This window comes from Peromyscus maniculatus, chromosome 3 (assembly GCF_049852395.1).
Source record: "Peromyscus maniculatus bairdii isolate BWxNUB_F1_BW_parent chromosome 3, HU_Pman_BW_mat_3.1, whole genome shotgun sequence".
Classification (NCBI taxonomy): Eukaryota; Metazoa; Chordata; class Mammalia; order Rodentia; family Cricetidae; genus Peromyscus; species Peromyscus maniculatus.
In genome coordinates, this window is record NC_134854.1 from 9,839,726 (window position 1) to 9,867,474 (window position 27,749).

At 37.6% G+C, this 27,749-nt stretch overlaps 1 protein-coding gene across 1 annotated transcript in view; it reads right to left on the bottom strand.

Moving 5' to 3' along the window:
• The window catches only part of Capza2 (capping actin protein of muscle Z-line subunit alpha 2), a 50,192-nt gene that overhangs the window by 2,785 nt on the left and 19,658 nt on the right, over window positions 1–27,749 (bottom strand). Inside the window, exons 2-8 of the mRNA XM_076566179.1 lie at window positions 22,522–22,585; window positions 21,535–21,586; window positions 16,807–16,870; window positions 13,370–13,576; window positions 12,517–12,596; window positions 9,320–9,398; window positions 6,829–6,900 (exon numbers count right to left, since the gene is read on the bottom strand). Of these exons, the coding sequence (XP_076422294.1) occupies window positions 6,829–6,900; window positions 9,320–9,398; window positions 12,517–12,596; window positions 13,370–13,576; window positions 16,807–16,870; window positions 21,535–21,586; window positions 22,522–22,585 (618 nt within the window). The remainder of the gene's footprint in view (window positions 1–6,828; window positions 6,901–9,319; window positions 9,399–12,516; window positions 12,597–13,369; window positions 13,577–16,806; window positions 16,871–21,534; window positions 21,587–22,521; window positions 22,586–27,749) is intronic.

Sequence of the window (27,749 nt, forward strand, 5' to 3'; positions counted from 1 at the left end):
ATGACGTTAAAAACCCTATCAAGAAGAGCATATTTTAAATCTGAAGCACATTTACTCTAAATATTTTCAAAACAAATTTTAACACGCCGATATATGGTTGTGCTTGTTTTATCATTAGTGATGTAAATTAGGCTTGAAGGACAATTGGGATGGTCCACTCGGTCATAATCAACAGCTTATAAAACCAGCAACTGAATCCCGAGGACTCTATTACTGGTTTAAGAAAGGGATGGGGAGCAGTGGGAGTTAGGATTCTTATCTCTAACTCCAGAGACACAAACTGCCACCAAATTCATGAACAGATTCACTACCTAAATCTTTTACGATTATTAATTAGCTGGAAGCTCTCTGTTAAAAAGGAAACAAACAAACAAGCAAGCATATGCCATTATTGCCTCTAGTAAGTGCTAATCCAAACGGCGGAGCTGTCACCCACCCAACAGGAAAACCTCGCGGAAGAAAAGCTCTGTTCTAAAGCTTTACAAACCCCCTGACGTCTACCAAGGTCTAAGATAGCACAACTGTGTACGCCACTGTCCATTCTTCCCTTTCCAGGGTATGATCCATGTCAGTCTCTTTCCCTAAAGAGCCTTCCACTTTACTCTGTGGAGTACACTACCCTGTGTCTCATCTGAATTCTTTCAAATGAGATAAAAAAGACTGGGGAGCTGACCAGACCAAAATCCAGGTGGTAATGAAGTATCAATAGATATCTATGTTTTAAAATAAAGTATTACTGTCAAATTCTCTAATAATACAGTAATATGTGAATATGACGTATATATTTGCATAAATGCACTTATATATAACTATAACAATGAAAATCTTGTGAAGTCCTAAAAACTTAGAACTACAATAGAAATCATGTCTGATTACTATGACTAATTCATGTAATACTTGCCTATGAGTTTTTCCATAAATCTTAAATTAATTTTTCCATAATATCAAACTCTCCAATGATGTACCATGCATCCTTGTTATATAATCAATATTATAAATAATAATTGCAAATGGCAACTAACTTCAGGGAAATAATGTCTTCCTGGAGTATAGATAAGTTGCTGTGACTGGCAAAGTTTGGAAAAGTATCAGCACTGAAAGTAGAAATTACCTAAACAATAATGAAAAATAGTAAAAAAAAAAAAAATAATAATAATAAGGAGGTAGGTCTGGTAACCTCACCAGCAATCCCAGCACAAGGGAGGCTGAGACAGGGGCATCTGGAATTAGAGGACAGCTTGGAATCCACAAGAACCAATATCAGAAAGGTGTTATTTTTCTTCTCTGGTAGCATCTGGCCTAATATAATTACAAATGTTTCTTAAAGCTAATGCTTCTGGGCCGGGCGATGGTGGTGCATGTCTTTAATCCCAGCCATTGGGATGCAGAGGCAGGTATATTCTTTGTGAGTTCAAAGCCAGCATGGTCTACAAAGTGAGTTCCAGGACAGCCAGAACTGTTACACAGAGAAACCATGTCTCGAAAAAACCAAAACCAAAAAAAGCTAATTCTTCTATAAAATTAGTATTTACAATACACTGGTACTTTAGTATATAAACACAAATGTCTAAAGAGAAATGTCACTGTTAGTATCTTTAAAATTAAAAAAAAATTAGATGCAAAAAACAAGAAAATAGATGCAAAGACAATTAAATGAACAGTGAAAGAACTTTGAGGAGAAATAATGATAGAAGAAAAAAATACAATAAAAATAGTTTTGTTCTGTAAATGACTCTATAAGAAAGTTGAGAAGACAAAACACAGAATGGTGAAAGCATTTACAAATTACCTGATCCCAGACATGCATCTAGAATTTACATAAAATTTACAACTCAATAGCAAATGCAGAAATAAACCATCAAGAAATCAGCAATGGGGCTGGAAAGATGGCTCAGAGGTTAAGAGCACTGGCTGCTCTTCTAGAGGTCCTGAGTTCAATTCCCAGCACCCACATGGTGGCTCACAACCATCTGTAATGAGATCTGGTGCCCTCTTCTAGCATATGTATACATAGTAAATAAATAAATCTTAAAAAAGAAAATGACAAAAGGGGCTGTTGTGGTATATTTGTACACTGTGCAAAAATGTATTGCCGTGATTGGTCTAAGAAAAAGCTGAATGGCCAATAAGCTAGTCAGGAGGTACAGGCAGGACTTCCAGCAGAGAAAGAGGAAGTAAGAGGAAACAATCGAGGCGCAGGGAGGAGGAGGGAATCAGATATACAGAATGAAAGGTAAAAAGCCATACGGGAAACCATAGATTAATATAAATGCATTAATTCAAGTTATAAGAGCTCATGGAACAAGCCTAAGCTAAGGCCAAGCTTTCATAATTAATAATAAATCTCCATGTCATTATTTGGGAGCTGGCTGGTGAGACAGAGAAAGACATAAAAAAAAGGGGGGGGGGCTCAAAACTAATCAAGCCCTTCAAGAGAGAAGTTAAAAAAAAGAAAAGGAAAAATTAAGCCACGTAGGGTGGGTATTACGACACAGGGAATTTGGACCTTATATGGTGTTTTGTTGACTTTGAATCTTTTGAATGAACAGAGAACTACAGCTGCTGAGAGACACTGGATTGTGGAAGGGACTTCTGAATTAAACCAGCCTATATACTTTAGGGATGTCTTGGCTTCAGAATGGAAGTCAGACAATGTGCTGTGTTGGGGGAAAGGTTATGCCTTTGTTTCCACAAGAAACAAAAAGTTATGGTTCTCTTCAAAATTAATAAAGATCAAATTTGACCAGGGGAGACCTCCCAAGGACTTTGGATGCAGACATGAGGGAAAAATGCAAAGAAAGATTACAAGACATATGCTGGATAAGTTGACCCCTCAACATGGGAACAGCTCTGAGACTTATGAGACATGATAAATCTTGCTGGCTAGAGTCCTCATGACTTATTTATTACACATAATCCTTTCATATGGCATGGACAGAAGTTTGGTTATACAGTCCAAATAGTCGTATAAAGTTGACAGATGCCTTTTACCTGCTCAAACATAGAACAAAAAAAAAAAAAAACATCTTTAATTGACTTGTGCACAATGCACATTCCATTCTTGTGTTAATGCAGGTATGTATGCTACCTTTAAAAGTCTGTATGCTTTCTGAAAGAAAAAAAGGACCAAACACCAATAAAGACAAGTATCCCAGGTGATCTAGCCTCTCAGAATGCCTATTGTAGATTCCTCAGAGTTTTGCATCCAGAACATCTTCAAAGATGCTGAGATGGTCCAGCCTTACAGACTACTCTTACCAGGGCTTCCCATCACACAGAGACTGGATGACAAATGATAGTTAGCTCTCCCAGGATATGATCATTATCCCAATTATCTTAGGGTCCCCTAAAGATGTTTTTGCCCCCAGGCAACAGAAAGCATCCTAGAGAACATGACACCCACATTCCCAAGAGGTGGGGTGGGTGGTTTTTGGTCATTCAGTGGGCTATGGATGTTTGTCATTGTTTAGGGGGATTGGTTACAGGTTGCTACTGGTCATGGTCAGAAAAAGAACTAAACAAAGGAGATAAGATTCAGGGCTCTCTTTCTGAAGGGAAGAAGGGGGATATAGTTCAGAAATGATGGAATAAAAAGGAGGATTGTTGAGTCCACTTTTGAACAACTACCAGCTTCAAATATTTTACATTGGTATGGATTTTGTATACTGACACAAATTTAAGGTTATTTTTTGTTATACTGTTTATATATTTCTACTCTTGTTAAGGTACTGTACCTATGCTGCTCATTTAAAAATGTAAAGTCATAGTCCTTAAAAGCTATTTAGGATAATTAAGGTTAGTAGTTTAGTCATCTTTAATAATCAAACTTGTAGTTATATTAGGTATGTTTTCAAGGTCATACAGAGATATATTTTAGATAAATAGATGTTCTTCAAATACTTCAGAAACCTTCAGAATATGGCATTTAAGATGTCTTTATAAGGTTTTTCATGATAGTGAGAGGCATTTGCTCCTGGCAGTACCAATCTACTTCAAAAAAGGATAGGCATCGAAGAACCTCTGTATGGAGTTTGCTATTAATATGGTAAAGTTAGCCACTGAGCAAGAAATTACCCTTGCCTTGACTGCTGACAATATGTTGTCCAAACTGGACAAGCAGTACACAAAAGATGGTGACTGCTGAACTTTGCCAAGACAAGGTAGGACAGTCCTTCAAAATTCCTGCTTCTCACAAAAGTCTGTCAGATATTCAAGGCCCGTTGGATGGCCCAACATTGCAGAGGAATCCTGGGTGATTGTCCAGGAAGCCAGCTGCTTCTGCCATTTCTATAGTTTTAGAAGATATTTGCTCTGCACTTGCTGTTTACTCAGGTAATAGTATATCCTCTTCAGGTCTCTGGTGGAGTTGAGGAGGAGATAGTTAAAGGTACAGTTTTCCTTGTTACCAAATTCAGAAAAGAAACTTACATAAGAGATACAAAATATATAGGGTTCAGAGACATAAAACCTTAAGTCGTTTATCTAAGAAACTGTTTTGAGGTCTAAAAAAGATAGTTTTGCACTGGCATTACAAGTTAGGATAAAAATAAATTAGATACAAAACATTGGACTCTCTGAGATAGGATAGATAATGGAATAATGGAATATTTTCTCTAAATTTGCTAAATAGACTGAACATTGTAATATATTTCTTACTTGATAATTGTCCTTATTGTATATAATTTTACTGTATGAGAGTTAAAACCTTTCCTTTTTATTTAGACAGAAAGAGGGCAATGTTGTGGGACATTTGTACACTGTGTGAAGGTGTATTGCTGTGATTGGCGTAATAAAAAGCTGAATGGCCAAGTTACACAGGAGGTGTAGGTGGAACTTCTGGGCAGAGAGAGGAAGGAGGAGGTGGTAATCAAGGTTCAGGGAGACGCCAACAGGACATGGAGGGAATAAGACATACCGAATGAAAGAAAAGTAAAAAGCCACATAGGTAAAACAGAGATTAATATAAATGGGTTAATTTAAGTTATAAGAGCTAGTGGGACAAGCCTAAGCTAAGGCCGAGCTTTCATAATTAATAATAACTTGCCATGTCGTTACTTGGGAGCTGGCTGGCGGGACAGAGAAAAACTCGTTACAAGGAGCTGGAGAGATGGCTCAGCTTGGCTATCCAGAGGACCTGGGTTCTAGTCCCAGCACACATATGGTGGCTCAACAACCATTTGTACCTCTAGTTCCAGTGGATCCAAAGCCCTCTCCTGGCCTCTGCAGGCATGATGTTCACATATTGTACACAGAGAGACATATCAGCAAAACATACTTTCATATAAAACTAATTAAGTAAATAAATAGAGAAATAGGCAATGGATTTGAACATACACCAACCCTCTCCACCCTAAAAAGGAAATGGCCAATAAAAACATGGCAAGGGCCAACTTAATTATCAGGGAGACAGTAAAACAGACTCGACACAAACTAGCGTCAATTGGGGAGAGGGAACCTCAATTGAAGAACTGCCTCTGTCAGACTGGCCCCTGGATATGTCCCTGGGGACATTTTCTTGATTATCAAGACTGATGTAGGAGTAACTAAGATAGACCTGCCCACTGTGTACAGTACTCTGTGGGCACATGGCTCTGGGCTGTATAAAAAAGCAAGCTGGAGAAGCCATGGAAACAAGTCAGTAAGCAGCATGTCTCTGCTTCAGTTACAGTTAGTGCTTTGAATTCCTGCCGCAGCTTCTCTAGATGACGGTGTGGTGGTATGGATGAGATGGTCCCCATGGCCTCATATTTGAGTACCTGGTTGCTGGTGGATGGCTGTTTGGGTAAGATTAGGAGACATGTCCTTGCTAGAAGTGGGAGCGGGCACTGAGATTTCAAAGGACAAGTGCCACTGCCAGTGTGCTTTCTGCTTCCTGTTCATGCTTCAGAAAGTGTGCTCTCAGCCAGCTTTTGTTCCAGTGCCATTCCTGTCTGTCTGCTGCCTCCTGGCAGGAAGGCGATGGAGTCCTACCCTCTATAACCATAAGCCCCAAATAAACTCTGTCCATCCCTACACTGGCTCAGTCATGGTGCTTTATCACAGCCACAGCAAAGTGACTAGGACAGATGGACTGTGAAATATAAATGAAATAAACTCTTTCCTCCTCAGGTTGCTTTCAGTCATGGTGCTTGCTCACAGGAGCAGATAAACTTAAGACAAAGAGCTGTAATCAAAAAGCCAACTTTTAGCAAGGAAGTAGAAAATATGGAGACCTCAATCTACTGCTAGTGAAACTAAAATGGTTGTAACTCTGGGAAACAATTTGGCAGTAGTTCAAAATACTAAACATATCACATGAATCAACAATTCCATTCCTATGTACAACAAAAAATTTAAAAAGGTCTACACAAAAAATAGTACATGGATGTCCAAAAGAAGCTAGAAAACAGCAATGCCTAGACTAACTGGTGGGTGAATGAAGGTACATACCCATACAGCAGACTATTATTTGGCAACAGAAGTGATTTAAACCATAACAGAAGACAAAGACCAAAATTATCAAACTGAAAAAAGTCAATAACAAAGAACATTATTAAAATACTGGTTGTATGAAATGTCCATAATAGACAATTCCATCATGTCAGAAAGTAGATGGTAGCATCCGCTGCACAACCACAATTACTTTAACTTTACAAAACCATGAATTCAACAGTATGAGAATTACCCCACAGAGCTGCCCACAATATATAGAGTTGCAATTTCTCACCAACTTTAATCTACTTGAAAACTCTAAACTGACGGAGAAATATCACCAAAAGTCAACTGTAAAGTTGCTGTTTTACAGAAATATTAGGTTGTTTTATGTTCATTTTGGAACTGATTACTTACAGACACTGTGAGGGAATCTTGTATATCTTTATGACTCACTAGCTGAACATTACCATCTTCATAATAATGAACCTGTTAGAGAAAGAAAATAAAGCAAGCACATTACAGAAATATGGTTTCCAGGGCACCACCACTTCCATCAACAGACATGCCTACCAGTTTCAGCTCAAGTTCAGACTTTCTTGGTGGGCTCTAGACCTTCGAACTCCACCAGCCATAAGTCTAGAAGAGACTAAATATTCCTGCTATTATTCACACATACAGCAATTGTCACTATTAGATATTTTACCTCATAGCCACTCTACTGGTGCCCAAACTTGTAATGTCTAAAACTAATCTAACAATATTCTCTTCTGGCCGGGCATAGTGGCACATGCTTTTAATTCCAGCACTTGAGAGGCAGAGGCAAAGGATCTCTGTGAGTTCAAGACTAGCCTCATCTACAGAGAGAGTTCCAGGATGGCCAGGGCTGCACAGAGAAACCCTATCTCAAAAAATTAAAACAAAACAAAAAACTAATATTCTCATCCAAACATTGATTCTTTGTGTATTTCTAACAATTACTTCCCCTAAATTTAGACATGAATTTACTCAATAAATATTAACTGACTCATTACTACATGCTATATAACACTGTAGATATATGGCTTTTAAGACACAGCTCCTGACTTCATACTGCAACACAAGCACATTGGCAGATTCTCTCAGAAGGAATAAAAAGAGCTCTGGGACAAATCACAGGAATGTGGTATTCTGTAGCAGGACTATACAGAAAGCAGGAACAATGGACTAATTGAGGAAATACATAGTTAACACACTAGTCAGCTCTGGGTCTTGTGTATCATGCAAATATTTCTATTGTGGATCACAAAATAGTGTTAAACTTGAAAGTGACAAATATAGATTTAAAATTTTAAATTATCTGTGGTGAAGGCAACATGAAAAATAGATTAGGAAACATAACGGTGGTTTGGATGAGAACGGTCTCAATAGGCCCATATATCTGATTGCTTGCACCCGAGTTAGTGAAACTTTTTGGGAAGGATCAGGAGGTGTGGCCTTGTTGAAGGAACTGTGTCTCTGGGGGCACCCTTTGAGGTTTTTGTTGTTGTTGTTTTCTCTGTGTAGCTTTGTGCCTTTCCTGGATCTCAATCTGCAGGCTGGCCTAGAACTCACAAAGATCTGCCCGCCTCTGCCTCCCCCTCCAGATTAAAGGTGTGCACCACCACTGCCCGGCCCCCTTTGAAGTTTAAAAGCCCTCACTATTTCCAGTTAGCACCTGGTACTGATGAATCAGGATGTAAGTGATCAGCTACTGCTCTAAGCACCACAGCTGCCTGCCTGCTGCCATGCTCCACCATGGATTCACTCTGAAACTGTAAGCCCAAATACCCTTTCATCTGTAAATTGCCTTGGTCATGATGTCTTTTCACAGCAATAGAAAAGTAAGCAGACAGGGAGTAAATGAGTTTAACAAAATAAAGTTGCAATACATGCTAAGCACTGAAGGCAGAACTGGGACAAGCTGGTCCAACAGGAGCATCATTTTTGAAAGTGATCTAATTGTCTGGGTAAGAGCTACTGAGGCCAAACTGAAAGGGAAAACATTAACATGATGACCACCATTCAGAGTCCTTTGTCTCTGACTAAGCATTTTACCCATGAACTAATTCTCAAATAATCTAAAAACTCTTTAAACTGTTTTCAATAGGGAAATAAGCAGATCAAATAACTTCTGAAATCACACAAACAATAACTGGTTAGAATTCAAACTCATGATATCGGATTTAAAACTTCACCTTTTATTCTTGAGTCCCTAAAGGAACAGGCACAAAAACATATAAGGGCAACAGAACATAAGACTAGAAAGTACACCAAAGCCAGATGACAGAGCTTCAGCACTGGTTCATTTTTGTTCCTTTACAGCTTTAAGATTACAGTTAATTTTCACAATGGGTGATACTGTGATGCAGGAACCCAAACAAAGATTAGCCAGTACATTCCTTTAACTTATATAGTAATATTCAAACAAGCAGTTACTTATATTAAATTTTCTACATAAATATTGGAATTAACATTAATAACCAGAGTTCAGTTCTAGTACATTTCAAACAAGGAGTTATTTAAAAGTCATATGTAATACAGTAATATATGTATATATTCTTATGCTTCACCCAACTCCATTTGTTTCAGATCATAAAACACACTCAACTCAAATGCTTAGTTGAACAAACTGTATGAAGAGGAGACCAAAGGGCAGTATCTAATTTTAGCTCTGTCTCAGAAACTGTCAGCTATCCTCAAGGACTTTTAATGACTAGGGAATTAAGTGACAGGTTACTTAAAAGACTTAAAAAGAACACTACTTGTTTTTCCCACTGCCCTAAAAAAATCCAGAAAGGTTATGGTGCACTATGAAAGTATAAGCTGCTTAGCTATGTCTTGGTTCAGAACCTTCTAGAGATCCTTAAATTATCTCTTTATTTCATACCTGAATTTTCAAGATGCCAACCACCTGTGTGGTGGAAGGAGTGACTGTAAACTTCCACTCTGACCTCCAACGACCATTCCTTAAAAATAAAAACAGCAGCTGTAAATAAGGGCAGGGAAAATAATTTGAATCAATATTGTTTCAGGTTTAAATTGAATGTTACAATGTGAAAGAGGATAGGAGAAAGACATTGGGCCCAGACTTTATAACCACTGAAATACTCAAGAGATTCAATGTTTAGTTTTAAGACACATTAAATCTTTAACCAAGAAAAGACATTCATAATGAATATAATTCAGAATTCTAGAACTAAAGCTTAAAATACAATTTAAAGCTAACATAAGAATTGTTTTAACATGTATGTATTTGTGTATTTTGTGCATATGTGTATGTAGCATGTGGAGGTCAGAGGACAACTTGCTGCTCCTCGATTATGTGGGTTCCAGGAAGCAAATTTAGAGCATCAAGCTTGGCAAGCAGATAGATGTCTTTACCTGCTGAGTCACCATCTTGCTAACCCTAAAACACTCTTAAAGTTTAAAACTACTTCTTTTTGTATGTTTGAGTAGGGAGGGTACACATGTATTCAGGCACATGTAGGGACATTTTGGGTGTTGTATCTAAGGAGGCATCCACCTTGTTTTTGTTTTTTTTTTCCAGAGCTCACCAAGTTTGCTAGGTTGGATTATCAGAGAACCCCAGGGGTCCACCAGTTTCCTCCTCTCCAGCTCCATCATGCAGATCAAGTTCAGGTCCTCATCAGTTACCAACTGAGCTATCTCCCCAGTCCCTCAAGTGATTTAAGAAATAACTCAACTTTTGAAGTATTATGGCTTATCCCCAAACACAAATGGAGCTGTTTGACATTTACCAAATGACACAAAGTAACAACAAATAATCAGTTAAAGTAACAACAAATAATCAGTTAAGTTTTGCTACCTAGAGATACACTGGTAGATTCAGTTGCCTTTTCAGTTGCCAACATGAAATTTAAGATTTCACACAAAAGGCACCACTTTCAAAAAGGGTTTTGGTGCTGGCATACAAATGAGCATATTCACAATAGGAAAAAATATACAGTTGGTTTATTGTTTTCATACTTCTTTTATGACATTCTTTGCACAGAAATCCTTTTCAGTCATTTTTTCTTTGTACATTAACTACATTCTACTATGCTTTACTGAGTTTTTAAAAAAAGTTTCTCTTAATGGATCGTTAGACTACTGTTCACTATAAAATTACTTCCAGGTTTCTTAGCCCATGAGAAAAGTCTATATAATGACAAAATCCTCATACTTACAGTCAACACACATTATCTGAAAACTAAAAGCTAACGTAATGAGTAACAGGTCTTTGAGTGGCTTATCTAAGCATATTCACAGAAGCCTGGCTGAAACATAATCTAAATCTTATCATTTTTGTTTCACATTTCCAAAATAAGTTAGAAAAACCTGAGTCCTAAATACATGCATTACTCTGAGAATATACATATACTGCCACTGACTACGCCAAGAAAAAAAAAATCCAACTCACATAATGGTACCACAACTGGAGAATAATTCCAAACGGTTCTTATATACCTTCCCCTCAACAGAGTAAATGGCCAACATGTCTTAGTTTTCATTAATAGTCTATATCTCTTTTATTCATTTTATAATTGCAAATATGTGTTCCTTCAACTAGTATTTATTAAGATCCTAACACTGCCAGACATGAGAAAACAAATGTGATGATTTGAAGTGAAGTCTAAGAAGCTCTTAAGACTACCTTGCTCTTCTTAGGTTTTGTTTTTGTTTTTGCTTTAAAACAGGGTCTCACCATGAACCTAGGTAGGCTGCAATTCTCCAGTCCTCATGCCTTAGCGTCCTGAGTGCTGGGATTACAGATGTACACTACCAAGGCCAGCCTAAAATTTATTTTTTCTACAATGTGAAACTCATTTTTAGCTTCAAAGATACAGTAGTCACAGTGGTGATTAAAAAAAGGAGTCAGTATGTAAAATGATATAATGGGAATAGAAAACTCAAGACATTTAATTCATTTACTATATAGTAAAGCAGCTCAAGGTTACTTTTGAAAGTCAGTAATAAGTTCCCCAGAAGATTTATAAAGCTTAGTAACAACTTTTACTTAATAGTTCAACCTCAACAGTTGATTTTATTTTTATTTCCTGGAACAAAAATATATAAACAATAACTTTCTAAAGATTTACTAATTTAGGATTATGGAGCTAAGACGGAGAACCTCTGTATGCCACAATCTTTAGGAAGCTGTAGTCTGTCAGTCAGGCATATGTTTAGATATGGATGATGAATTTGCATTCCTCCAAATATTCTAGCTAACCTTTATGTAACCCGGCATTCATTTCTGACATGACTAAATAATGGAGAAGCCTTGGGTTAGGGCCCAAACTGGTCTAACTGGGTTATTGACATTTTTAACTTTACCCTCAAGAGGATCCCCAAACAACTTGGCTAATGAAACAAAATTCAATATACTTGAAAGGTAAACATTTTCATACTTACTCTGATATTCATAACGTATTAACAAAAAGGGGTCCAAAACTACAATTTCATTCAATTTGAACCAGTAAAAATCTAGCGAACCTTAGAAATTTATAATACACAATCCCAGAATAAAAACTCAACAATTTTCCAAACACCTGATTAATGGAGCAAATAAATATGGGAAACGCCGATTTTTGTATAAAAAACTATTGTGTACGTGGTTATAAAGTATGCTTGTAATTCTACCTTTTCATACTATCCAACAAAACCATGTATACACACACACACACAGTCTAACCTAAAGTTCCCAAGTTTAAAGAAGACTCATGGTTCTTAGTTTTTTAACATTTCTGTCCTCTCTCCTGAGTAAGCCTCATACAGGAACACCTGTTCTCAGCATGAGCAGATGGACCTACCACCTGGTCTGCTTACAAGAACACATGTTCGCTTAGGTTGCCCCTGTTCCTTTCCCAAATTGTTCTGCTCTCCTATATTCTTTGATGAATGTCATCATATTTACTGCATTCCAATGACCGAGATCATCATTATGAAGGAAGTATCTTTCAAATTCTCAAAGGGCAGTAACTTTATATACCAAGTTTATATTGCTCTTAGTCACATACAAGGTACAGTCTATGTTACATGGAATATAAATAATGTTAAAATTAAGAACACAAAACTTTAACTTACCAAAAGTTTTTTGCTTGGAACTGATGGCTTTCTATGCATGCAATAATGGTTTGCTGCCCATCTATTTTTTTGCCATACACCTATTGGCAAAGAAAACAAGATCAATAATGAGTTTACATAGAGCCACAGAATGTCTAATTTTAAAGCGTCTAGAAGGTACTATAGAAAGTAGGCATAAACTGTGATGTACAGTCATTATAGGTTGGGTAGGTAAACAGAATCAAGGCCATGTGGCTTCACAAGCTTGCTCAGATGCCCAGATTCTATCTTGATTAAATTTCTGAAGGATTCTAAGTGAGGGATTTTTCAGGATCTTATCTGCATTTCTAAAGATCACTATGGCTATGGAGAAGACCAAACTCAGGTGCTAAAGAGCCTATCTGAATATAAATAATCCTAGGAAAGTTCAAAAACAAAACACATTCAGATTTTCTATTGTATTTCATTCTGAAAATAAAATACGTTAAATCAATGAACAAATAACATTAAAACAACAGGAAACTAAAAAATACTTGAAGTGATTCCATTTCTAAATTATTTTATTTGTTCTAAGTTTTCTGTAATTGAATTACAGTTAATTTTAGCTGGACTGAGATGAGACATAGACAGAAGACTAAAGATAGTGCCATCATTTTCTTTAATCCAGTGTCTATCTGAATTGAGTTTAATGCACAGTCAGTCTACTACCATTTGAGGATATCATAATGTAGTTTTAGAAAGATAGACATTCTTTGAAGAAAAAGTTAGAAGCTATAGCTGTTAGTTCTACACATTACTGTAAATTTTGGGGATTTATACAAACTGTCACATAGGTGTAAGAAACAAAAGGAAGAACTGCCCACTGATGACTCACAGTGCAGACCCCATTCGGATAATGTTCTTTTACATAAGCTCGAAGTGCATTTTCTACTGAAGTTCTCCATGATTCAATTGCATTTTCTGCTTCGTATGGTCTTGGATCAGTTGCTTCCTTTCTTAAATGATCAAATTTGAAACAGATTCTGTTTTTTGGATCCAAAAACTTTCCATTTCCCAAGTCTCCATGTTCTGTTATCAACACCTTTAATTTTCAAATGAATTTAGGAAAAAATATTAACATGAATGCATAGTAAGAAACACTTGCTTAATCCACTTTCTGAAACTGGAAAATTATACTGTAAGCAACTGCTTTAAGTATATTGTGCAAATATAGTGCCCAAAGATACAGGGGGTATTCTCAATTAGTGTGCATTAGAGTATCTTTTAATACAGTTTTGGATACGAAGTGGGGAACTGACTATCTACCATCCATCTGTCCTCCTACCCACACTAGCTTACTATTTCTGATAGCAGGCCTGAGTCCTTAAAAACCAAGATCCTGTCAATCTGATGGTTTTAATCCATCGGCTCTTCAGTCCTTTGTTTGGTGCCCACAGTCTTTTCTGTAATCCAGCATGTGTTTTGGTTTCTTATAAACTAATCACTACTACTAACTTCCAAAAGTTTAAAAACATAATTTATACATTTATGTAATTTAAGAAACATGAATTTTGTGTCTTACAAAGAAACACAAAAACCTTTTCTTCTGTAGCTGTCCTAGTCTGTGAATACTGACCCATGACAGGACTTTCCCATCCCTCTGGTGTAAATCATGCTGACAACTAAGGATGTAGCTTTTCTAAAATTATTGTAGTAAAAAAATGCCACATTAGATAAATATGCATACCTATCTATCTATGTATCTGCATACACTTATGGCTTGTGGGCCACTGTTTTCAAAGAACGATAAAAATACTTATAAACATACACACATTTTTATGCCTCTTGTTGGGCTGGCCCAGACCTTTGGCCCAAGATGAAAATCACCTAAGACACCAAGATGGATGACCCAGCCTCATTAGGAAAAAGGAAACTGAGGATTTTATACTTCCTCAGAAGTCTGCTGACACCTTGTCTCAACAGAACTTGACCACAACCTCCCTCCTGTTATCGTAATGGCAAGAGGAAAACCTACCCACCAAACTCCATACAGTTCCTTTTGCCTATGACAATTCCTTCCCCTTAATGCTCTCCTGCCACATTCCTGGCCAATTAAAAGACCCTATGAAAGCCCAAACTCCTTTCAGCAGGGTTACACTTCCTTCTCTTGGGAACAGCCTGGCAGTTCGTAGCCTGAATCAAGTTTTGCCTTTTGGCCATAGCATGGCTCTGGTGGTCTTATTCTCTCGTAAAGCCACACATACCTGGATTTTTCTCAACATAAACATCTATGGAAATCCCTTAAAGTCTATTAGCTATCTTTCACTATCCTCTTTAATGGTTGCATAATATCCAATGGTGTTAATATAACTTAATCCACCAATCTATGACCTGCATGTCATCTCTTTATTTTCTTTTCTGGAGAAGGGTAAAGCACCATTAAAATAATGAAATATTGTAAATCCTTAACATTGTTCTTATTTACAATAGATACTTTTTAAACTGTATCTTTTTATTTTCAAAATTTTATCCATTTATTTACTTATTTGGTTTTTGAGACAGGGTTTCTCTGTGTAGCCCTGGCTGTCCTAGAACTCACTCTAGATCAGGATGGTCTCTAACTCCTGCCTCCACCTCTCGAGTGCTGGGATTAAAGGCGTGTGCCACCACCGCCTGGATAACTTTTTAAACTTTAATTGACACAATAGCAATTAGTATCAGAAGTCTTTTTTCTTTTTTTGTCCTTCTAGAGACAGGTCTTGAAACTTGCTTTGTAGACCAGGCTGGCCTTGAACTCAGAGATCTGCCAGCCTCTGCCTCCCAAGGACTGGGATTAAAGTCATACACCACCATGTCTGGCTTAGATGACAGCTTTTCAGAGTCAGGTCACTCTTTCCACTGTTGGGTTCCAGGGGTCAAAATCAGGTCATCAGGCTTTTCTCACTAAGCCATCTTACTGGCTCCTTATTGGTTACTAATTTTAAAGTTTTAAACCTATACTCATGTGTGAAATTAGTATACACCAGTTCTTAAAAACTTTTTTGTTTTGAAGTACTGAAATTATGCTGCTAGCTTGTTAAAATGACTTTAGGAACCATTAAACATTTGAAAAAGACGTACTTTCTAATGTAGCACATTTTCTTCTAGGGATTAAAGAAAACCACTGTCAATGTTACCAGGAATACAAAGACAATCAATGTAGTATTGCTTGTAATGGTAACCAACTAAAAAAAAATCAAAAGACCAAAATCTCTGCAGAAATAAACAAGTATGACTATATATCTTTAAAAATATGTTATGTGTATGCATGTTTGCGTGTCTGTTCATATGAGTGTAGGTGCTCATGGAGACCAAAAGAGGGCTTCAGAACCTCTGAAGCAGAAGTTATATTATAGATAGTTGTGACCGACCTGAAGTGGTTGCCGGGAACAAACTTGGGTCTCTACAAGAGCAGCCCGCCCTCCTAACTGCTGACTCGCCTCACTACTCCCACAAATGCAGAGCTGTGTATGTTTTCCCTCTGGTTACAAATCATCTGTCTAGTCTTACAGTTCTTCCCTTGAACTACACAACTTATATTATATAATCATGCCAAACATAAGCAACCAAACATTGCACATTCTTTCAAACCTTTTTTCTTATACTGTCCCCTTAGTTAATGCAATCCATGTCATTATGACTTAATAGAATCACCAGTCACTGACTACGACAGTTCTAAAGAACAACAACAACAAAGGAATAACCTCTTGTGAGTTGTTTTAGAAAAGATTACAGAAAGACTTGTAGATTTAAAGCAATTATTTTCTAGGAACCTTATTATTTTATGTTTTTGTTTAAAAAAAGATTTATTTATTTTATGTATGAGTGCTCTTATTTGCATGTACACCTTTATGCCAGAAGAGGATATCAGATCCCAGTAGAAGATGGTTGTGAACCGCCATGTGGTTGCTGGGAATTGAACTCAGGACGCGTGGAAGAGTGGGCAGTGCTCTCAACCTCTGAGTCATCTCTCCTGCCCCCATCTTATGTTTTTGAAAGCAAGGTTATTCATTGTAGCTCAGGCTATCTTGGTACTCACTATGTAACTCAAGCTGTCCTTGAATTAAAGGCAGCCCTGCTGATTCAGCCTCATGTAGGCTGGAACAAAAGGTGTAAGCTACTACATCTGGTTAGTACTGAAAGTGACTTTCTGATAAATGACCACTTCAATTATTTTGCCAGTAAATGCCTATGATTAAAATGATTAATATTATACCATCTCATAATTCTTCCCAGATAAAATTTTATGAATAAAACAAAAAGCAGTGAGATTTTGTGTTTTATGAAACATACCTGATCTTCATAGCCTTCAATTTTTACTGGTGTAAACTGGTCCAAGTTATACTGTGCAAATGCACTAAAAAAGAAAAAGTCCAATTATTTAAAACTATACTAACATTTTAAAAAAATCACCTGCCAGGAAATCTATACTATACATGTTGAGGTTAATAAAACTATAATTCTCTTACCAACCTTCTGTTAACTATAGCTAAAATACAGATACAGTTGCTTTAAAAACTAAGTTATGATATGCAGCTTTTAACTTGGCAAAATAAAACATAACCAGTAAATGTAAATGGCCTCTTATTCAAGAACCTGAAAGCAATGATTATCAATATATAATGTACATAAACAATTATTTAAGAAGTTAGTAAACAGACTAGGTATTGTGATAATAAAACAGTTCCTATGCCAAAGGTCTTACAGTTGAATATGAGAGAATAGCTAATGAGAATATATAGCCAAAGCAAAAAGTAGAAATAATATTGGAGAATTAGCAATGAATTTTTGAGGCACAAGTGAAAACAAACAAACCAACCTAGACTAATTTCCTGAATGTGACACTGAGCAATGAAGTAGGCTCGGTCTTCTAGAAAGTGGGAGATGGGTCAGTGGGTAGAGTGATTACTGTGCATGAGGACCTGGATTCAGATCTCCAGAAATCACACAAAAGACACAGCATTGTCTGTAACCCCAGTGCTGGGGACAGAAATGGGGTCCACTGGGCAGCAAGCCTAACCAAAAGGGTGTGCTTCAGGTTCAGTGCAACACCCTGCCTCAAAACGTAAGGTGGAGAGAGAGAGATGCCATGTCAATCTTGGGCCACACATACACACATGGGCAATTACATTTAAATATACATATACACATACAGACAAGAAAAAGAGGGACAGGGAGAGGAGAGTGGATAACAGGAAGAAAAGAATGCTTTAATAAGAGGGACCAGTAGGAGTCATAGGCATAATAGAGGTCCAATGTCACAGAAAGCACCAAGCTGTGGCTGGAGTTTTCTCCAGTCCCACCCGGGCCTGTAGCCATTCAGACCCAAGTAAATATTTACTATGTTAAAGTTAAAACCTTCCTTTTTGAAAAAAAAAAAAAAAAGAAAGAAAGAAAGAAAAAGGGGAAGTGCTGGGGATGCTGTGAATGTGTTGCTCTGATTGATTGATAAATAAAATGATGATTGGCCAGTAGCCAGACAAAAAGTATAGTATAGGCAGGATAAGCAGAGAGGAGAATTCTGGGAACAGGAAGGCTGAGTCAGGAGATGCTACTAGCCACAGCCACCAGGAGAAGCAAGATGTAAAGATACCGGTAAGCCACGAACCACGTGGCAAGGTATAGATTTATAGAAATGGATTAATTTAAGATGTAAGATCTAGCTAACAAGAAGCTTGAGCCATTAGGCCAAACAGTTTTAATTAATGTAAGTCTCTGTGTGTTTACTTGGGTCTGAGTGGCTATGGGTCTGGGTGGAACTGGAGAAAACTCCAGCTACACCAAGCAGGTGCTCACTGGTATTTACTGAGTTGCACTGGAATATCTTCTGAAACTGTTGATTATGACTATGCTTGTTTGTGCCGGCAAAGGGAGGCTTGTCATACTGCATGTATGGAGGTCAGAGGACAAAGCTATGGAGCTGGTCCTCTCTTCACCTGTACATGGGTTCAGGAGATGAACTCGGGTCAAAGGCTTGCATATATCGGTAGAAAGCACCACTACTCACTGAGCCATCTCACCGAACCCTGGAAGGTCTTGAAGATAGAATCATTTTGAATAATTACTTTGAGAGGCAAAGCATAGTGACGATTGCCTCTGAATTAGTGTGGCAGTAGTACATATGACAAATCATGCAGTGAAGTGATTAGAAACTCATAAAACCCGCAGAAGAAACCTAGCTACGAAATGGTGAAGAGAAAGACTCAAGGCCTCTCTTGTAAGTTAAGAATAATATACTTATGAAGTAATTATGTAACACAAGTATAGGAAAGACTCAAGGTATGAAAAATTATATATAGAACTCCAACTGTGTTCTATTAAAGTGATACTACTGTATATATAGGAAATTGTCTCCATTTCAACTGAACGATACTGGGTTCTAAACTTTAAGACTGTATCTACTGCGAGAGTAATAAATATAAAACCACCAAAGTAAAATTAAATCGCCACCTCTTGAAGTTCCCAACACAGCATTTTAAAAACTGATGGAAGCAAACACAAAAGTGTACAGACAGGACTCGCTTTTGACTTTTTTTTTTTAAACACATTAAGTAATTTTCCTAAATAGCCTCAATGTGGTCAAACTGTCACAATCTGTATATGCAATGCTCACCAAAGACTCATGTCCCACAGCTGGTGTGGCTACTGTGGGAGGCCCTGAAAGTCTGAGGAAGTGAGGACTAAGCTGGTGGAAGTAGGTCACCAGGTCATGGTTCTGAAGGTTATACCCATCTCCTGGTTCGGGCTTTGCTCTTGGCTTCCTGGTCCTCTGAATGGCCTCAGTTACATGCTCCTCCCACCATGACTTTCTCACCATTATTTACTGCAGCTCTGCAAAACCATGAGCTACACTAAGCCTTTCCCCCATAAGTTGCTTCTATCAGGTATTGTATCACAGCAATGCAAAATCACTAAGACACTCACCCTTGAATTATTTACTTCAAAGGTATGTTTGTAAACCGAATCACTTAGAGTTTAGCATTAATTCCTCTAGCAAAAGCTGTTTTTTTTTAAATAGACTTTAAAAAATGTAACCAGCACTTTAGTAGTAGGTGAGCCCAAAGCCTTTTACTGCCTATAGCATCAAACCTCACATATCTTTAACCTGGAAGCAGAGGTAGGAAGAATAGTAAACTTGAAAAACATGAAGTAAATATGTGACAAGGCAAGTTTTATCTAAAACTATTAAAGCAAATAAACTGTACAGTATAGTGCAAAAGGTACTCAATAATGGAGCAATCAGAATATATGGGTTTTCTTCCAATCCTATCATTAGCTAGTATGAACCTCATTTACCTTATAAACCAAGTTTGTACTAGATGACTTCCAAAGACCCTTCCAATATAACTATCCTATTTAGCATTTAAGAACCAGCCAAAGGGCTTTGGGAGATGGCTTGGTAGTTAAGAGAATATACTGAATTTGCAGTAGCTCCCAGTACCCATGCTGGGCAGCTCACAACTGCCTATAACTACAGTTCCAAGAGATTCAATATTCTCTTCTGTCTTCTGAGTACCAGCACTCACACCCACATACCCACATGCAAGCATACACACATACATACAATTAAAAATAACCCCCAAAATTTTTTTCAAAATAGAAATGAAAGTGTTCTTCCTTTGGGTTCTGAAGGCCTTTGATATGTCTCTAGTATTCTATTTTATTTCATATGGTGTTATATTGGACATGTCTGAATCCAATGAAAAAAATTCCCATGAGGCTTACTGATTTCATAATAGTGAAGCCCGATATTCTTTGGTCTGCTAAATAAATGAGTATTTGGAGGTATTTCATAGTGTTCTAGATGACAGGCTCTTTCAGTGAGTCTGATTTTACTTTGAAACATACTGAAATTTTGGCTTTTAGTAAAGATGTATCAACTCTATCCACTCTAAAAGGAACAATAGTCCTGCTTTCTCCCCCGCTTACAGAAAGAGGAAAAAAGGAAAAAAAAAAAAAAGACTAGAAAAGATGAAGCCAAGGGTGGAAGAAAGGAACACATGGAGGAAAGAGATTATGAATGCATCAAAGAAATTCAATATCAAAAACAACTGAAGAGGAGCCCACATTTCTGTTATACATTTGCTCCCGAGAACTGGCATGGGAACAAACAGTGTTTTTGGATACCTCCTAAACTTAGGCTATCCAGGCATTGGACTGCTTTTTAATAGCAAGTGACAATCATTTTTTTTTTTTTTTGAGAGAAAATTCAAGTTGAGATTTGAAAAATGTACACGTTGTATATGATGCACATAGTGTATATGTATATGTATATGTGTATATGTGTATGAGTGATGTTGGAGGTTAGAAGAGAACTTGAGGTGCTTGCTGGTCTTTGCCTTTCACCTCATTTGAAGTAGGTCTCCTCATCACAGCTGAGAACAGCATGCTACCTGGCCTAGAGTTTTCTGGGGATTCCTGTCTCCACCTCCTATTTTTCACCAAAGGGGCACTGGGATTACAGGTGTATGCTGCAGCGTTTGGCCTTTATTTGCATTCAAGATTGGAACTCTGAACCTCATGCTTATATGGCAAATGTTTTATCCACTGAGCTGGTCCACAAGTTGGGACATTCTAAACAACTCAAAGCAAAGTAAGTGAAACAATGATGTCAATGTTCTTTTGGTTCAAGAGTCTTTCAGAAGATACTGAATCAGAGTAGCTTGAAGGCCAATCAATGATTTAAATTATGTATCTGCATTTCACAGATACTCTCCCATGAGTTCCAATGATCTCAAATGAACATTTAGTTTTGAGAAACTATACAAAGAATATGAATGATGTTATGTAGTATGTAATATAGTGGCAAATATACAAAGAATTTTATTTCATATTTGTCCCTAACTACCACTGTGACTTCTCAGTCAAACATATATAGGTAAATGTGAATACTTACATAATTAGTTACACAAACTTTACTGCATTTCAGAAGCTCTATGTCAAGGATTAGTGCTTCACTATCACCTTTATAGTATCTTTTCTTTCCCAATCATTTTAGTTATGGAAACATAAAACACTTACTGTGCTGCTCCTTCCCTGAGAAGATTATCATTATTAAGCAATAACCGAACATCTGCAAAACAATATTATGTTTTATATATTATTCTGTTTAAATATTGCAAGGAGTACAACTTGTTTTTATCTAGATATTAACACCTCTACACACACAAGATCAAAATATTCTAATGACCAAACTATCCACAAATGCACACCACAGTAGTTTTTTTTTTTTTTTTTTTGGTTTTTCGAGACAGGGTTTCTCTGTGTAGCTTTGCGCCTTTTCCTGGAACTCACTTGGTAGTCCAGGCTGGCCTCGAACTCACAAAGATCCGCCTGGCTCTGCCTCCCGAGTGCTGGGATTAAAGGCGTGCGCCACCACCGCCCGGCCACAGTAGTTTTTTAAAAAAAAAAAAAAAAAAAAGATTTTGGCTAGGTAACAGAAGAGGAAATTAAAAAAAAAAAAAAAAAAAAAAGCCAGTTCATACAGTTGCTTTAGGCAGATATACAGTATCTCCAAAGAACTAAAGATAAATTGCACCAGAAAATGGTCTGATATGATTTCCAGAAAATCCTTAGCATTATGTTTCTTAGTTTGACAACACAATTGCAGATTTCAAATGAGTGTGGTCTATAGAAAACATAATTAAACAGGTAAGTTTGTGAGCAAGGGGCAGCAATAAGCTTTCTGTCCTTCCAAACTCTTGCATGGACAGAAAAACACTCCCACTCTCATTAACTTTTGGTAAGTTTCATTTCCTTAAAAATAATACAATAAAGTTCTTAAGAGAAAGAATTAATACATCAAGCCTTAGTGTTACAAATTAAACACATCATGGGGGCTCAAAATGGTTCAGCTATAAAAGTACTTGCCATGGTAGCCTGACAACCCGAGCTGGATCCTCAGAACCATGGTGGAAGGAGAAAACCAACTCATGCAAAATTGTCCTTTGACCTCTACATACACACACAAATAATAATAGTAAGTTTTTAGATATTTTAAAGACTTACCATTAAAAACCTCATTAAATTCTCCAGGAGGGGCATGAATGATGAATTTTGCTGCTATACGTACCTAAGACAGAAATGAAGGCATAAATATCAGAGTATACATTCTGCTAAAATAACAGAAAAAACAAATCACTATTACATAAATTTCAAAGTTCTTTAGAGACTATAACATTTCTACACTCACACAAGTTTGTTGTTACTATTTTAGTTATTTAATATAATTGCACCATACAAGCTAAATGAAGGTAAAATATCTAACTTAATACAGTTTAAGTATTTAAAGCTGTCTACAGATAAGCATTTTCTCACAATTTTACTTCTTTTAAACCAAAGTAAAGAAACTTGAAGAAATCCATATGTGAATAAAGATAAAAGTTAGGTAGGTACACTGATGACAGGTGATTTACTCAAAACTAGGTACAGTGCAGGCAAACATTTCCAAAATACACAATACCCTGAATGCTGAAAAACTTCTGGTCCTAAACACTTAGAATTTTTATCTAGATATATAATTTTATCAGCAAACCTATACAAAGTACTCTTGCAATTTAACAGATGAAAACAACCAACAAAATCTAAGCAAAATATGTGAATGGATACTTCACCAAATAGGATAAGCACAAGATATATACATATATGAAAAAGCACGCTCAGTATTCTTCATCAGAATATGGATAAAGAAATCAGAAAATACTACAACATGGAAACAGAATGGCTAAGACAAAAAGATTGCTGGTGTGGGTTCAAGCCAACTGGAGCTCCTTACAATACTTATAAGAATGTAAAGCTATACAAACAATATGGAAAACATTTGGCACTTCTAATAGTGTTAGGCAAATACCTTAAAGCACAACAATATCATTCCAAATTATTTTACACACACACACACACACACACACACACACACACACACACACACACCCTTACATTCACACCAAAACTTACTCAAAATTGTTCACAACTGGAAATAATTTACAGCCCAAACATCCACTGGACAAATAAACTGTAGTACATCTATATAATGTAATTACTTAGCAATAAAAAGGAACTAGGATACATGAAACAACTTGAATTAATCCTAAAGTACTACACTGGATAGAAAAGAGAAGCTCAAAGGTTATTGATACTCATTTAAGACTTTATGCATACAACATTCAACCTTAGCACATATGCTCTTTAACCGACACTGGGATTGCACTTCCAGTAAGCACCCCCTACCCCCTTTTTGGTTTTTCAAGACAGGGTTTCTCTGTGTAGTTTGGGTGCCTGTCCTGGATCTTGCTCTGCAGACCAGGCTGGTCTTGAACTCACAAAGATCCTCCTGGCTCTGCCTCCTGAGTGCTGGGATTAAAGGTGTGTGCCACCGCTACCCGGCTGATAAGCCCATTTTAGATTAAAATATTTTTAATTATTTAATTAATCTTATCCAAACTGCACAGCTCGCCTATAGTGTTCAGTGTTCAGCTTAATATCTCTGTGGTTAATTGGGAGGTAGGGACCAGTCTCAGAAGCACATCATACCTATTCCTCCCTAGCCCAGGAAAAGACCTCGCTCGATTCACAATCTGAACTAGGGTTTTCACTGAGCACGTACTGCCTTTGCACCATCAAAGGTAAAAAACTGTGAATGGTTCCATCTCAAGCAGGGTTGTCTCTACAGCAAAGGAGACTGGGTAACAGTTGCCAGTTTGGGGATGGAGTGGGGAAGGGAATAACTGGAGAAAAATAAGGAAAAGGAAGAAAATGGAGGCATTTGAGTAGTACCAGATTGTGGTGGTGGGTTGATTACTTTCTACACTTTAAAAGTCTTCAAGGAAAAGAGTATACTTTTATTGTATGCCCATTTTGAAAATAAAATTGTTTCTTCACTTAAGAATATTACTAAAAGGCACATTATATAAGCAGGATGTGTCTGTGAAATTTCCTTCTAAATATTTATATGCATCCATCAGTACTGCTATCAGTTTTGGTCAGCTAAACTTTATTTTTGTTTTTTTGTGTGTTGTTTTTGCTGTGGGTGACTGTAACTGCAGAGATTCATAAATGTCCAAAGAGCTGAGAGTTACTATTGGATGCACTGCTCTAAATGGAACATCTGCATCACTCCCTCTAGGCTCAGAGAATAGTGAAGAAGGGACAGAAAGAAATAAGAGCCAGAGGTGGAGTGTTGTAGACCACTGTCCTCCAGGCATGCTTGGTCACTCGACTCTTGAAATCTCAAGTAGCTGTATTACCTGTCAAGAGCTACATAAAACTGGGTCCACAAACATTCCTTCATAGATGGAGAGAAGCTAATAAGGCCCCAGCCCTCCCTGAGTATCTATGGACTCATAATGGTTGCTGAGGGAGGAAGAGGCATTGTCTTCAGTGATGCAGCCACCAGTCAACTGTCCAAGCTCCTGTAAACTGTGTCTCCCTCACTCATGACCATGCAAGCAAAGGGATCCTTGGAAGGCAGTGAAGTGAGGTTTATATGCAGGCCAGGCAAGAGAATCATGCTCTAAGTGGGAGAAGCAGCTACGAAAAGCCTCTTGTAATTTCGAGATTCAACGATGGTACTAGACAAGGTAGAAACTACTTGATTACTGGTAGAGCTCCTCAGCCCTGTGGAACCCAATTAATTAAAATAACAGGGACAAGGTATATCCCCAGGAAGCTGAATGTGGAGGTAATGATCACCTTCATCTCTCTCTCTCTCTCTCTCTCTCTCTCTCTCTCTCTCTCTCTCTCTCTCTCTCTCTCTCTCTCTCTCTTTCTCTCTCTCTCTCTCTAGGCAGACAAATTTGGACAAAAAGGTGCTGCCTTGGTGTAGGAAGTGACTGTTTTCCCTGATACCTTTTAGGGGCACACAATTCAGCTCCTCCTCCTCCTCATGCTAGAATAATTATCTCCAGATGCCTCTAGATGGCATACAAATGCTTTTATGTCCTTGACCTAAATCCTGCCAAATTCAGCAATTGGTAGGTTACCATAGACAACACACCTTCACCTGCAACTACTTCTTTACTTATTAAAAATATACATATATACAAATTTTCTTTATATATTGAGATACAATGCACATAATCGAATGCAGTTCAATGACTTAATGAATGTGCATACAGTCAAGCAGACAACAGAATTCTATCACTGTATAAACTTCCTTTATATCTCTACCTGACACCACAGACACACACACACACACACACACAGAGAGAGAGAGAGAGAGAGAGAGAGAGAGAGAGAGAGAGAGAGAGAGAGAGAGAGAGAGAGAGAAAATAGTCTGAGTTATAGGACAAAAAAAAATGGTGCTGAGTCTTATCTTTTCTGCTTATCTGAGACCCAGTTGAAGTGTCTTCTACCACAGCACCCCCCTTTCTCTCTGTCTCTCTCTCTCTTGAGACAGGGTTTCTCTGTGTAGTTTTGGTGCCTGTCCTGGAACTCACTCTGTAGACCAGACTGGCCTCGAACTCACAGAGATCCCCTGCCTCTGCCTCCCGCGTGCTCGGATTAAAGGCGTGCGCCACCACCGCCCAGCCTCACAGCACCCCCTTTCTAAGCAGCAATGCCTACATCCTTCTCTGCTCCATCCCTGTGCCTTGTTCATCCCTCTTGGCCCTGTACTCACAACCATTTCAAGGACGGTTTTCCCTGGGAACTCTTGTTCAGTGCAGACCACTACTTGGGGCATCTTTTATCTTCAACCTCTATTATCATGCTGAGTTCAGTAAATCGTCCATAAATACTGCCTGGTTAGCTGGATTATGTCTCAAAACAATTAATTGAACCTAACATTTCTTGAACACTCAAAAATTATAATGGTGAATTCCCAAGGTTTCTGCTTAGCAACACCTAAGGAATGTCCGTTACTCTGTTTGCTGGGGTCTTCTAAGGAAACACAACGGACACAGATAGATACAAATGTATTATGGGAATTGGTTCTTGTGGTTATGGAAGCTTCAAAGTCTCATTCTTTCTAACTGGGAATAAAGCGAACCAGACTTTGGGGAGAGATTTTACTTCATGGTAAAACCCATTATTTGTATGTTGTGGTGGTTTAAAATAAAGCATGTCTCCCATATGATCATATATATGAATACTTGATCCCTATCTGGTGGCACCATAAGGAGGTGAGGCATTGCTATATGAAGTATGCCACAGGCTTTGGAACATATAACCTCACCCTGCTCCCTTTGTGATAAGCCAGCTTCCCGCTCCTGCTGCCCTGCCATGATGGACTCTAGCCCTCTGAACCCATAAGCCAGAAGAAACCTTTTCTTAAGTTTCCTCTGGTTTCACAGCAGCAGAAAAGTAACAACTACGCCTGTTAAGCTAAAAATGAAAAGGGGGAGGAAAGGCAAGGGCAATGGGTCTAATTACTGTGCTGTGCTTGCTGAGCTTACAGTTGCATCTATTATGATTATGTCAACTGTTTAACCTCCTCCCTCCCCAGGTAAAGAGCTGTCAGAAAGCATTAAAATAAAAGTCTTAGACATGACCACAGCTAACAAATGAAAACTGCATGTTAAAAATAATCAAATATTTATCTTATAAGCTTAAGACTTGAAGTAGTTTTTAACATTCTTAATGACACATGCTACATACAGAGCTGTCAAAATGAAAATACTAATACCAAGTAGTATACATTTTACTGATACAAATTAGTAGTTAAGCTTTGAAATGTTTGGTTGTTTCTAAAAAAAGGTATATACCTCTTAGAATTTGGCAGTTTTATTTTTAGTTTATACTGTGCAAGCAAAGGTGATTTATATATTTTTTTGTTTTATGGAATTATTTTCCTCTTTTATTGTACCATGTAACAAAAACAGCCTTCCTTTTCTTTTATCCAAACTGAATGGTAGGCCTAAAGCAGTTAACACTAAGGACCAGAAGGCCAAAGGAGAAGACTGAGAGTCTCAAATTCTACCTGGATTGTACCAACTATGCCTGAAATATTTAAATCTGGACTTTGAAATTTCACAAGAACTTTACCTTTGGATTTCTCATATGCTAACGTAACGAAAATGTGTCTGTTAACAATGAACGAACATACCATCTTCCTAAGATACTGTGGTAGTTCAGACATGCAAGCTAACTATCCATACCCATAAAATAAAAACAAAAAGGTTTACTGTACCAGTGACATAGCTCAGCAGGTAAAGGCCCTTGCTGCCCAATAGTGACTGTTTCTGTTTCGGGAGTAAGCAAGAGCTCCGATTCTATCTGAGGTCCATTCCACATTAGAGGAT